General features: G+C 44.3%; 1 protein-coding gene across 1 annotated transcript in view; it reads left to right on the plus strand.

The window, feature by feature from the left end:
- Nucleotides 1-13547, plus strand: part of sez6l (seizure related 6 homolog (mouse)-like) — an 89719-nt gene that overhangs the window by 54607 nt on the left and 21565 nt on the right. The window contains exons 6-9 of the mRNA XM_078271354.1: nucleotides 2970-3141; nucleotides 6638-6804; nucleotides 7595-7789; nucleotides 9072-9210. Coding sequence (XP_078127480.1) covers nucleotides 2970-3141; nucleotides 6638-6804; nucleotides 7595-7789; nucleotides 9072-9210 — 673 coding nt within the window. The remainder of the gene's footprint in view (nucleotides 1-2969; nucleotides 3142-6637; nucleotides 6805-7594; nucleotides 7790-9071; nucleotides 9211-13547) is intronic.

A 13547-nucleotide genomic window follows, 5' to 3' on the forward strand; every position in this document is an offset into this window, starting at 1 on the left:
GAAGATACGCAGAGCTTCTATTTTTGCCGGACGCCGGAGAGCTCCGCAGCAGTTCAGCACAGCGCAGATTGTGCGGGACAGGAAGTCGAGCACAGAAGCAAAATAAAAAAATCCGGTTAATTTTCAAAATAAAATACACCGTGCTCACGGCGGATCATATTTCCCTGCACTACACCTTGAAAATGTCATAATGGATGGAAACAAACTGTTGTTGGTTTTGTGGTTCTGTTTATGGAAACTACATCCTGTTATATCGCGCGATCATACGTGAATTCGCGAGATCTCGTAGGTCCTCGTGACGTCAGCTGTCAGTCATGGCCACAGCCGTTGCGCAAAAAATCCAGACCTGGTGGGTATTGAAGGACGGGGGAGCATGGAGCCGACACGCAGGGGAGCCGAGCTGCAGCCGCTCCGCAGTTGGTGGAAAACGAGTTACAGTGTGTACAGTACAGTACAGTACACTTTTTGAACGAATGGTTCATGAGAACAGGCTGCAGACAACCGCCCACCAAGAGCCTGGGTCTATCCGAGGTTTCTGCCTAAAAGGAAGTTTTTCCTCACCACTCGAGGTTTCTGTCTAAAAGCCACTAAATGCTCTTGGGGGAATTATTGGAATTGTTGGGTCTTTGTAAATTATAGAGTGTGGTCTAGAGCAGTGGTTCTCAAACTTTTTTCAATAATGTACCCCATTTGAATTGTGTTTTTAAGCCAAGTACCCGCCTGACCAGCGATAGATTTACCAAACAACAGCCATGTACAGTGGTGTGAAAAAGTGTTTGCCCCCTTCCTCATTTCCTGTTCCTTTGCATGTTTGTCACACTTAAGTGTTTGGAACATCAAACCAATTTAAACAATAGTCAAGGACAACACAAGTAAACACAAAATGCAATTTGTAAATGAAGGTGTTAATTATTAAAGGTGAAAAAAAATCCAAACCATCATGGCCCTGTGTGAAAAAGTGATTGCCCCCTAAACCTAATAACTGGTTGGGCCACCCTTAGCAGCAACAACTGCAACCAGCGTTTGCGATAACGTGCAATGAGGCTTTTACAGCGTCCTGGAGGAATTTTGGCCCACTCATCTTTGCAGAATTGTCCTAATTCAGTTACATTAGAGGGTTTTCGAGCATGAGCGGCCTTTTTAAGGTCATACCACAACATCTCAATAGGATTCAGGTCAGGACTTTGGCTAGGCCACTCCAAAGTCTTCATTTAGTTTTTCTTCAGCCATTCGGTGGTGGACTTGCTGGTGTGTTTAGGATCATTGTCCTGCTGCAGAACCCAAGTTCGTTTCAGCTTGAGTACACGAACAGATGGTCGGACATTCTCCTTCAGGATCTCTTGGTAGACAGCAGAATTCATAGTTCCTTTTATCACGGCAAGTCTTCCAGGTCCTGAAGCAGCAAAACAGCCCCAGACCATCACACTACCACCACCATATTTTACAGTTGGTATAATGTTCTTTTTATGAAATGCAGTGTTCCTTCTCGCCAGATATACTTGGACACACACCTTCCAAAGAGTTCCACTTTTGTCTCATCGGTCCACAGAATGTTGTCCCAAAAGTCTTGGGGATCATCAAGATGTGTTCTGGAGAAATTGAGACAAGCTTTGATGTTCTTTTTGCTCAGCAGTGGTTTTCTCCTTGGAACTCTGCCATGCAGGCCATTTTTGCCCAGTCTTTTCCTGATGGTGGAGGCATGAGCGCTGACCTTAACTGAGGCAAGTGAGGCCTGCAGTTCTTTGGGACGTTGTTGTGGGGTCTTTTGTGACCTCTTGGATGAGTCGTCGCTGCGCTCTTGGGGGTAATTTTGGGCGACCGGCCACTCCTGGGAAGGTTCACCACTGTTCCATGTCTTCGCCATTTGTGGATAATGGCTCTCACTGTGGTTCGCTGGATTCCCAAAGCTTTGGAAATGGCTTTATAACCCTTTCCAGACTGATAGATCTCAATTACTTTCTTTCTCAATTGTTCCTGAATTTCTTTGGGTCTCGGCATGATGTGTAGCTTTTAAGGATCTTCTGGTGGACCTTACTGTGTCAAGCAGCTCCTATTTAAGTGATGCCTTGATTGTGAACAGGTGTGGCAATAATCAGGCCTGGGTGTGGCTAGAGAAATTGAACTCAGGTGTGGACAACCACAGTTATAGTATGTTTTAACAAGGGGGCAATCACTTTTTCACACAGGGCCATGATGGTTTGGATTTTTTTTCTCCTTTAATAATAAACACCTTCATTTACAAATTGCATTTTGTGTTTACTTGTGTTGTCCTTGACTTTTGTTTAAATTGGTTTGATGTTCGAAACACTTAAGTGTGACAAACATGCAAAGGAACAGCTGAAAAACATTTAAATACTGATGAAATAAGGCGACAAAAACTTTTTAAAAAATGTAAAAAGTCGGTAGAAAGAAGGAAGCAAGGCAAGAATAGGTGGAAAATAGTATCAAAAACTTAGAAAACAGTGACTAAAACTTTGTAAAAAGCGACAGCTTTGTAAAAGAAAATAAACAGTAGAAAGAAGGAAGACAAGCTTCGAAAAAAGTGACAAAAACCTTGAAAAAGGCGGAATTGTTTTTTGAAAAAAAGCGACAAAAACTTCGACAAACTTCGAAAAAAGAAGACAGTAGAAGGAAGGAAGGAAGGAAGGCAAGAACAGGTCGAAAATAGTGACAAACAGTGACAAAAAAACGCTCACGTACCCCCTGCAGTCCTCCAAAGTACCCCTTGGGGTACACGTATCCCCATTTGAGAAACACTGGTGTAGACCTACTCTATCTGTAAAGTGTCTTATATAACTCTTGCTGTGATTTGATACTATAAATGAAATTGAATTGAATTAACATAATGTACAAATGAACCCTTATTCATATAGCACCTTTCAAAGCAACGTTACAAAGTGCTTTACACAGCTTATGACTGGTGACATTGTGACTTTAAATAGATCAATTAATGAACTCCTACTCCGCAGCTCTTTGTGGTGGAACTGTGAAGAACGCTACAGTAGGGCGGGTGCTGTCCCCTTCCCCCCACCACGGGCCTAATGCCACCCAGGACCGCTCGTGCTCCTGGTCCCTGGAGGCCCCCAAGGACCAGAGGCTGCACCTCCACCTGGAGAGACTGTCCCTGGGAGCCACCGACAGGTAGAAGCGCCCGTGTTGGTGGGGTTTATGGGGTTTTCTGTCATGGTTGTGGTTTCCAGTTGTGGTTATTCCTGTTTTACTTTGTCAATTCATTACCTGTGTGTTACCGTTTCACCGTTATTTGTTATTTATTTTGTTTGGTTATTTTACCCGTGTTCATTCTGTGTTTTGTTTACCTAGTTCCATCCTTGTGTGTTTTCATGCTTCAGTTTCCTGTTTTACTTTGTAGTATCTGTTTCTCCTGTGTCATGTCTTGTTTTTTACTTCCTGCCTTGTCAACAGATTCTCACTCCCATCTCGTAAAATACGGACGCTTGGTCAGGTGCCTTTGTCCTTGTTGTTGACGCTAAAAGTCTCCCTTAACGTCATATAACGCGCTTTAAACGCACTTGGTCGGGACTGTTGCCGTCCCTTTTGAGGAAAAGGTCCGTGACACGCGGGAACGGGACGGTTGAGTTTAGGAAAAGGTCGTGGGTGGGCTTATGCTTCCGTGACTAGGGTTGGGTACCAAAACCCGGTTCCTACACAACCGGTAGGAATCAGACTGGATTAGAATGCAAATTTTGGTTCCTCATTTTGGTTCCACTTAATGTGTCGACTGAAATATTTTCCCTCTGTCGCTCCGAAACGGACGAAAAAATATCACACTTTCTCTGTAGTCTACCGTACCGTACCGTAAATGTAGGCTACTTTTAAAATGCCATATTTTCCCTCTGGGCTCCCCAAAACGGGCGTAAAAGCATAATAACCATTCACTGTTAGGTGACTTAGGTTTACTTATTTTACATGTATATTTAAGTATTTTAAAACGTTAATATATTGTTACATTTTAATAATTTTCAATTTTAATAAAACTCTATAAAAGAGCCTTTCTTTGATGTTATTTTTCAGTTTTTCAAGAATGGGTTTAGGAATTGGAATCGTTTTAAAAGTACCAGTTCGGCATCGGAATCGTAAAAATCCAAATGATACCCAACCCTATCCGTGACACGCGGGAATAACGGCACGGTTAAAGAAGAACTTGGCCACTGTCCAAACGTCCGTATTTTACGAGTTAGGAGTGAGAACGGGTTGGCCCGTGGTTTTTCCCGTCCTAGGGATTGTCTGCCCCCGCCCTGATGTGTCTCACCTGTTCATCAGCCCTCTTGTCACCTGTCCCCTGTTACTGTCCTCGTTACCTTGTGTATTTGGGCTCTGTGCTTTCTTTTTCTGATGTCCGATTGCTGTCGTTACGTGAGTCTTATCCTGTGTCTCTCCCTGTGAAGTTTCATTGGTTTTTGGTTATTCCTAGTCTTCTGTTTCAGAATGTTTTTGGATTTCCCATTTAGTCGTTTTTATTTAATAAACCTACGAAACCTTACGTTGCCTCCTCGTCTGCATTTTTGGGTCCAAGCCTGCGAAAACCCTGACATGTTCGCTCTAAGGCTACATCTACAGTTTTGGTTTTTAAGCTGAATTTTGAGCCAAAAGCGATCCCCGTGCACACAAGTGTTTTTAGCTCCAGTAGAAGAACTAATCTCTGTTTAAACTAAGACGCCCAAACCAAAATATCTCCTCAACATTCTGGTATACTGGGCATAAACAGGAGGCAGCGTGGAGACTCCGCCCGCTGCTGGTAGTTGCCATGGTAACGTTAGTAGCTTTAAGTCCCGATAAGACCCAATCAGGAGGAGAAACAATGGTGTCAGTGTCGGTGTTGCCAAAGGTCTCCGTTTGCGGCCGGTGAGACTGCACCACGACCCCGCAGATTCAGAACCAAAACGGGTCTGTGTTTCCTAATGTCTCCAGTTTAAGGGACTCGGAAACAGCAGAGCAGGGGGAATGAGAGGGGGAAACAGCAGAGCAGGGGGAATGAGAGGGGGAAACAGCAGAGCAGGGGGGAATGAGAGGGGGAAACACCAGAGCAGGGGGAATGAGAGGGGAAACAGCAGAGCAGGGGGAATGAGAGGGGGAAACAGCAGAGCAGGGGGGGAATGAGAGGGGGAAACACCAGAGCAGGGGGAATGAGAGGGGGGAAACAGCAGAGCAGGGGGAATGAGAGGGGGAAACACCAGAGCAGGGGGAATGAGAGGGGAAACACCAGAGCAGGGGAATGAGAGGGGAAACACCAGAGCAGGGGGAATGAGAGGGGGAAACAGCAGAGCAGGGGGAATGAGAGGGGGAAACAGCAGAGCAGGGGGAATGAGAGGGGGAAACAGCAGAGCAGGGGGAATGAGAGGGGGAAACAGCAGAGCAGGGGGAATGAGAGGGGGAAACGTAGCAAAAGATATTTGTTTTTAAACCAAAACGTAACAATGTAAATGTAGCCTAAGTCGGTGGTGACCTGCTCCAGGAGTCTGAAGGTTTTTATCTTCTACCTTTAAAGTATAATCATGAAAATGTAGTTAAAGCATTAACAGTCATTTTATCATCGTAAAACAAACTTCATTCGAAGTCGACAGATATGTTCCTCTTTCCACTGTTCTAACAATCACCACTCTGGTTTGGTTGAAATAAACCCTAAATTCACCTATTTACATGTGGAAATATGCTGGCTCTATACACGCTAAAAGTCCTGATTATTTACATGGAGTCTGGTGGGTTTGGTGATGGTGATTTCGGGGCTGTTTCATGTTAAACTAAAAGGATCTTACTCTTTAACTAAAAGGTCTATCTCTGTAGGGATCCTTTCCATAATGTTGTCAGACACTTAGAATAATAACCTAACTCCGGATTTCCACTGGATGCGGAACGTCTGCGGAACGACTCCGGCGTTCGGCAAAAATAGAAGCTCTCTGCGTATCTGCTCTGGAGGGCTGCGGACCGCCGGAGCTGGGACGCAGTCGGAACGCAGCCGTTCTGCAGTCAGTGGAAATACACACGTTGACTTTAATGGAAATTGCCGGTGAGCCTGTCAGCGGCAGAAACAGAACTTTTAGTGGACGGAAACTGACGATGAACATTTGCTCGCATCGCCATTGCCAGGTGCAGTGGTCTTGCAGACACACACACACACACACACACACACACGCACACACACACACACACACACACACACACACACACACACACACACACACACACACAGGCAGTGTTTCCATCCCTGCAGATTTTTGTTCACATTGGTCACTTAGACACGCACGCACACACGCACGCACACACACACACACACACACACACACACGCACACACACACACACACACACACACACACACACACACACACACACACACACACACACACACACACACACACACACACACACACACACACACACACACAGGGACTGCAGATGGAAATAACTCTGCTACAATGCATCAAATGGTAACATTTATGTTTAAAATTGTACATGGTCCCTAATAAATAAAATAAACTAAACACACACACACAGTGTTTCCATCCCTGCAGATTTTTGTTCACATTGGTCACGCACGCACACACGCACGCACACACACACACACACACACACACACACACACACACACACTCATGCACGCAGTGTTTCCATCCTTGCAGGCTGGTGCTGTGGAGCGGGATGGACGCCGGCTCCGTGGTTCTGTTCGACTCGGGCCGGAGCGGGCAGATCCCTTTCGAGGGAGTGATCAGTGAAGGACCAGCGGTGAGGATCCAGTTCATCACGGATCTGCCCAACCACAACACGGGATTCAACATCCGCTACGAAGGTACAGAAGCTTTCTGAAAATAAAGCCGTGTTTTTCTGCAGCACAATGTAAAAAGATGTATTGTTATAGTTCTAAAATGACAGTTTAATCGTGTGAACAATAAGTGAGAACTGCAGGGCTCTGTGTTTCTGCTTACATCGTGTGCTGCCAAGTCGGTTTTGGCTGAAGTGGGTCGTAATCTGAGCTAAAGCTTTCAGTTTCTGGCAGTCAGGTTGTGGAGGGATGGAAAGATCTTTTCCAACATGTTTATCCTCATCAGCGAAGAGAAAAAAATGTATCCTTTGCGAGTGGAAACAAGATTTATGGATGTGTGGTTACATTTTTACCAAATCATGTTGGCGTCTTTTTTATGGGAATTACAGAGAGGTATCATAACGAAGAGAAAGAAAGAAAGAAAAGAATGTCATTTCCAAAAAGACACATTAAGCCTTGTGTTGTTTTTCTGGGTCAAATTTTAAAATAACTTTTTTTTTTTCAACGTTTTTGTCACTGTTCTCAATGTTTTTGAATCTTTTTCCGACATTTTTGTCACTATTTTCAACGTTCTTTTATCTTTTTTTATTTTCAAATGCTATAAAATTGAAAAAAAAAGTAGGGAACTGATCATTTATTTAACTTGTGAAGAGCGTTGTAGGGAACCATCCACGTTACTATTTTTTTTTGATAATTCGGTTGAAAGAAAACCCAAATTTCTGATATAGAAGCTTTTTGAAAATGGGTCATATTTGACCCGAGGACAACAGGAGGGTTAAGCTATTTATCTGAGGTTTCTTTCGTTTTCTTCTTCCAGCTTTCGAGCGAGGCCACTGCTACGAGCCGTACCTCCAGAACGGAAACTTCACGACCTCCGACCCGCTGTACGGTGTCGGCGCTGTGGTCCAGTTTACGTGCGACGCAGGTCACGCTTTGGAACAAGGCCCGCCCGTCATCGAGTGCATCAGTGCGAGGGATCCCTACTGGAATGACACAGAGCCGCTATGCAAAGGTAACCCTGAAAGGAAAACGTTCGTACATTTCACCATGGGCGATTTTAGACCCTTTTTCATCTCAGCCCCCCTAAAAATTATAATAATAATAAAAAAAAAAAAATTATTTAGTCAATTTTAGAGCTTAAGTGAGAGTTTGTGAACGTGTCTGTTAGTGACAGAGGACAAACAATTACCATAAACAGAAACGTAGTGTTGGCCAATCAGAGGAGGTTGTGCCAGACTCCCTCCTTTGGCTGAGTCTCTATCTGATCTGTCAGAGGGAGAGCAGGAGACGGTTGTGTTTGTGAGAATAAAATCGTGGCAGAGAATCGTGATATCAATTCTAAGCTAAAAAAACGTGATTCATATTTTTCCCCGAATCGTGCAGGCCTACACCTCAGTCACATTAGCTACAAGAGACAGCGACAAAGCAGCAGGCTGCCATTCATTTTCAACGGGAGTGGCCATTTGCCAGCGACAAGCGACGAGCCAGAGACAAGAAGTCTATTTTATGCAAATGCAGGGCGGTGCGACAAAGCGACTGCCAATCGGAGCCAAGGCAGCGTAAGGGCAGTCGAAGAAAATTATTCACGATGGCGGAAACGCTTCAGGACATCGTACTTCTGTATATATCTGATATGTTTGGCATTTTATCTCATATATTTTGTTACCCCTATCGAGAAATAGATACTTTTAAATCCAAAAACATCGTTCTTGTGACTTGACAATACCTCTGAAGTGACTTGTAAGACACTAGACTCTTGCAGATACTAGGCAATAGCATGCTACTAGCAACCAGGAGTAGGCTAGGCTAGGCTAGTGTGTGTCTCTCTCTTTTGTAGCTAATGTGGCTGTAGGATTACCCTGCACGTTGAAAAGTGACGCCAAGAGTCCCGCCCAAGCGCGGTGAAAAATTATGCCATAAGGAGTACTTGCCATAAGCGCCTGGGTAGCTCACCTGGTAGAGCGTGCGCCCATATACAGAGGCTCAGTCCCCTACGCAGCGGCTGCAGGTTCGGCTCCGAACTTTCGGCTTTGCTGTATGTCATTCCCCCTCTCTCTCCCCTTTCATGTCTAAGCTGTCCTGTCACAAAAAAAAAAAAAAACGAGATGACATTGGATTTAGTTGAAAGCCCCCTTCGTCTAACCGAGACGCTAAAGGAGATCTTTTGCGTCAGTAAGTAACGCTACGTTTTGTTTTCTAACCTTAGTGTCTTTTATTTGTCCTCCTCTCTCTCTCTCTCTCTCTCTCTCGCTCTCTCTCTCTCTCTCTCTCTCTCTCTCTCTCTCTCTCTGCAGCTCAGTGTGGGGGCGACCTGACCGGTCCGGGTGGGGTGATCCTGTCCCCAAACTGGCCCGAGTGGTACGGAGAGGGAGAGGACTGCAGCTGGAGGATACATGTTGGCGAAGACAAACGGGTGCTGCTTGATGTTCAACTGTGAGAAACACACACACACACACACACACACACACACACACACACAATGTTTACGACAATGCACGAACTTCCACACTTCCGTTGGTAATTGTAGCGGTCGGCCGTTAGCCTCCACCGGGAAGCTAACGTTAGTTTAGCTAACAGCTAATTCAGCTAACCGCTAGCTGACAGCTTGATTCAGTCTAAAATAGCGTTAACTCAACCTAAACACTGGGAAAAGCAGGCTACAGCTAAATTAAGACTTTAAAGTAATAACAATAAAGACAAGCATTGATTGATTTTATTTTAAATGAGCACAATTAAAGTAGAACTGACGTAACAGCTGTTATATATTTTAACGGTTATTTTCAGGTTTTATTTTGAGGGTCTTTTAAAGTGTCAAAAACAAAAATATTAATGATTTGTCTGGTGGTGGTCGCTCCGGTGTTTATTTTTGTAAAAAAATATGCCGGCAGTTGTGCCGCCTGGGCGTCAAGTGTTTCAACGCATGCGTGATACAAATAGTGTAGGGAAAACCCTCATGTTTTCTAATATGTATATATATGCGCATGCGCATATCGGATCGTGCAGGCAGCACAGGTTGCGTACCGACAGACCCAGTTACTCAAGATAGTCCACTGATCTGGTGCTGAGCAGTTTCATAGAGGAACTATTTTCTCTCTACCGAACTACAGCCGCCAACCGTATCACCGCACAGAGACTTGAAATTAAAGTCAGTCCCTCCAGAAAAATGCGATTATTGCGATCGCATAATTCAATGCATAATCAGCCAAAGTCCGCATATTTTCAAATACGCCGCACTTTCGCCATATAAATTGCAGATTTCCGCGCAAAATATGCGGGGCTTGCATGATTTCATAATCCCCGCATTTTCGTTGCAAAAAAGTCACACATATATCTTAGCAGAAAGATGAAAAATGTTGCGTTTATGACGAAACTGCAGTTTTTGCAAGTTCCCGCAATTTCATCGCATAAAATTGCATAAATATCCCGCATATTCCATTGCATTTTTTAATAAAACGTGATGCATAATTAAGGATTTTTGCCCAAAACAATCACAAAAAAACTCTGCATTTTTCTGGAAGGACTGTAAACGGCAAATCTATTAGGCTAGAGTGCTCTCAATCTGACAGTTGTGATTTCCATTGGATCAGAGTGCTGTCACTTGGCTGCCTATTCTGCCAATCTTCCCAGCCCCTTGTCACATGACCAATTAATGTTTCCATGACGACTATCCAAAATTCAGAAACCAGCACTTGAACGTTAGAAAATGTGTATTGTATTTGGATATACATATTTGGGGGTGGCAGTAGCGGAACCGGAGGGTTGCTGGTTCAAGTCCACATACGGACCAAAGTATGGTGGTGGACTGGTAGCTGGAGAGGTGCCAGTTCACCTCCTGGGCACTGCCAAGGTGCTCTTGAGCAACCCAACTGCTCGGGGCATCTTTCCATGGGCAGCTCCCTCACTCTGACATCTCTCCATTAGTGCATGTATAGGTACTGAGCATGTGTGTAATTCAGGCCTCTGTGTAATGTGTGTAACAACAGAGTAAAAACATTGTAATTTCCCTTGCGGGATTAATAAAGTATAAATCATTATTATTATTATTATTATTATTATTATTATTATTAAACCTAAAATGAAAACAAGTGAAATTAATAATGAATGTGATGTTTTATTTAGCAGAATTACATTGTGTTGTTCTATCCTATCCAATAGTTTCTATATTTATGAGCAGATTTTCTCTGCTGTATTCTGATAAATGCCCCTGCACGTCCTTAACCGAAAGTGAAGTAACCTCTGATTTGAACTCAAACCACCATCTTTTTCTAAACTAAACTAAGTAGTTATTGTGCCTACACATAACCAAACTGCGTCCATTTCAGGAGTTTAAGGACTTATTTACAACTGTGACCGTTACGTTCCCTGGTTTGGATATGAGGGAGGAAAACGCTCCTGTGGGTCATATCAGAGTGAATAAACAAACGATACCGTTGGATGGTTGGGAGGACTGGTTCGTTAAATGAGAAAAAAACAAAACAAGGTTTCAACATCACCAGCGCTGTCCTTTTAAAATAATGTTTTATTCATTCTTCATTGAATAATGTTTAATGTGGTATGAAATGGGTCTGACACGTTTAGCTACACTCCCCAGCAAGCACGAATCCCATTACATACGTCAGTCCTTTGGTAGATTTATGTCTTATCATCTTTACAGATAAATACATTTTTCCCAAAGCCTTGCAAAGTGAATCTTCTGCGGCGCTGTGAAAACAAGCGTCTCCGGGGCAATAAAACCACGGCCGTGCTGCTTTTACAAACTGTTAAACACTTTGCCTGTGGATGAACGCGGCGTTTAGCCTCTGAGGTACTACGGTCTCCCACGCAGCCAGCGCTGTGAGTCAGCGGTAATGTCCGTCTCTAGTGTCACAGAGCACCACAGGACCTCATTCCTGCCTGTGTCCATCAAACTATATAACTCCTCTCTCTGAGTGTTACACGGGGGTCAGCCCTATGTTCCCACAGCTCTATGTTCCCACAGCCCTATGTTCCCACAGCTCTATGTTCCCACAGCCCTATGTTCCCACAGCCCTATGTTCCCACAGCTCTATGTTCCCACAGCCCTATGTTCCCACATCCTCTATGTTCCCACAGCCCAATGGTCCCACAGCTCTATGTTCCCACAGCTCTATGTTAACACATTTCCAATATTTTTCTTAAAATTAGCCCTATGTTCCCACAGCCCTATGTTCCCACAGCCCTATGTTCCCACAGCCCTATGTTCCCACAGCTCTATGTTCCCACAGCTCTATGTTCCCACAGCCCTATGTTCCCACATCCCTATGTTCCCACAGCCCTATGTTCCCACAGCCCTATGTTCCCACAGCCCTATGGTCCCACATCCCTATGGTCCCACAGTCCTATGTTCCCACATCCCTATGTTCCCACAGCCCCTATGTTCCCACAGCCCAATGGTCCCACAGCTCTATGTACTACAGCCCTATGTTCCCACATTTCCAATATTTTTCTTAAAATTAGGCCCTATGTTCCCACATCCCCTATGCTCCCACATTTCTAGGACATTTTCAAAATTGTGTTCCTACATTTCCCTTCAATTTAAGCCCTATCCTCCCAAAAAAAAATTTAGGGTTAGGGGGATAAAATCGGATACAAATTCATGAAAAAGGAACTGTGGGAACATAGGGCCTAATTTTGAAAAAAAATCTTAGAAATGTGGGAACATAGGGCTGTGGGACCATTGGGCTGTGGGAACATAGGGCTGTGGGACCATTGGGCTGTGGGAACATAGGGCTGTGGGACCATAGGGCTGTGGGACCATTGGGCTGTGGGAACATAGGGCTGTGGGACCATTGGGCTGTGGGAACATAGGACTGTAGGAACATAGGGCTGTGGGAACATAGAGCTGTGGGAACATAGAGCTGTGGGACCCATTGGGCTGTGGGAACATAGGGCTGTGAGACCATTGGGCTGTGGGAACACTGGGACTGTAGGAACATAGGGGCTGTGGGACATAGGGGCTGTGGGAACATAGGACTGTAGGAACATAGAGCTGTGGGAACATAGGGCTGTGAGACATAGGACTGTAGGAACATAGGGGCTGTGGGAACATAGGGACATGTGAGAACATAGGGCCTAATTTTCAGTGAAAAACAAAATTCTTGTGTAGGCATAGGCACGCTCCCGTTACACACTTAGCGTGTCAAAACTGGACTCACGGCACGTATTTCTATATCACATCTCAATGTTCTTGGACAATTTTGTAGAATAATTACATGGTGCAATAATTCATCAGTTACATGTGCAATAGTCTATATCGACAACATTTAATTTCCGGGAGGCTCAGGTGCCGCCGAAAATTCCCCCAAATGTCCCTAATTTTTAGCCGGATTACTGTTGCCTTCCGCTTTCTTTGTGTACATTCAAAACAACTTTTAAACGTACACATGTTCCACCAAAACAAGGTCCTTCCCGAGGCTATTTTGCAGAGGCACCGTGGCTCCGTCCGGCCCTAGCGCCGCCCAAGACGATTGTGATTGGTTTAAAGAAATGCCAATAAACCCAGGAATCCAGGAATACTGTGTGGACTAGCCAGACCCTCCTTTGCAGCGCTGTGGAGGAAGGTCTGGAAGTGAGAGACTACTTGTGCAATATCTATTATTATTCACTTCTGCTACTTATATTCACACTGTACTTACTTACTGTATGTCCGTACTGTATTTATGTTGACGCTGTACTTTATTTAAGTTCACACTACAATAGAATTTGTACAATCCATTGTTTTTTAACTTTACTTCTACTTAACATTTTTTATT

The sequence above is a fragment of the Sander vitreus genome, chromosome 16, assembly GCF_031162955.1.
Source record: "Sander vitreus isolate 19-12246 chromosome 16, sanVit1, whole genome shotgun sequence".
Lineage (NCBI taxonomy): Eukaryota > Metazoa > Chordata > Actinopteri > Perciformes > Percidae > Sander > Sander vitreus.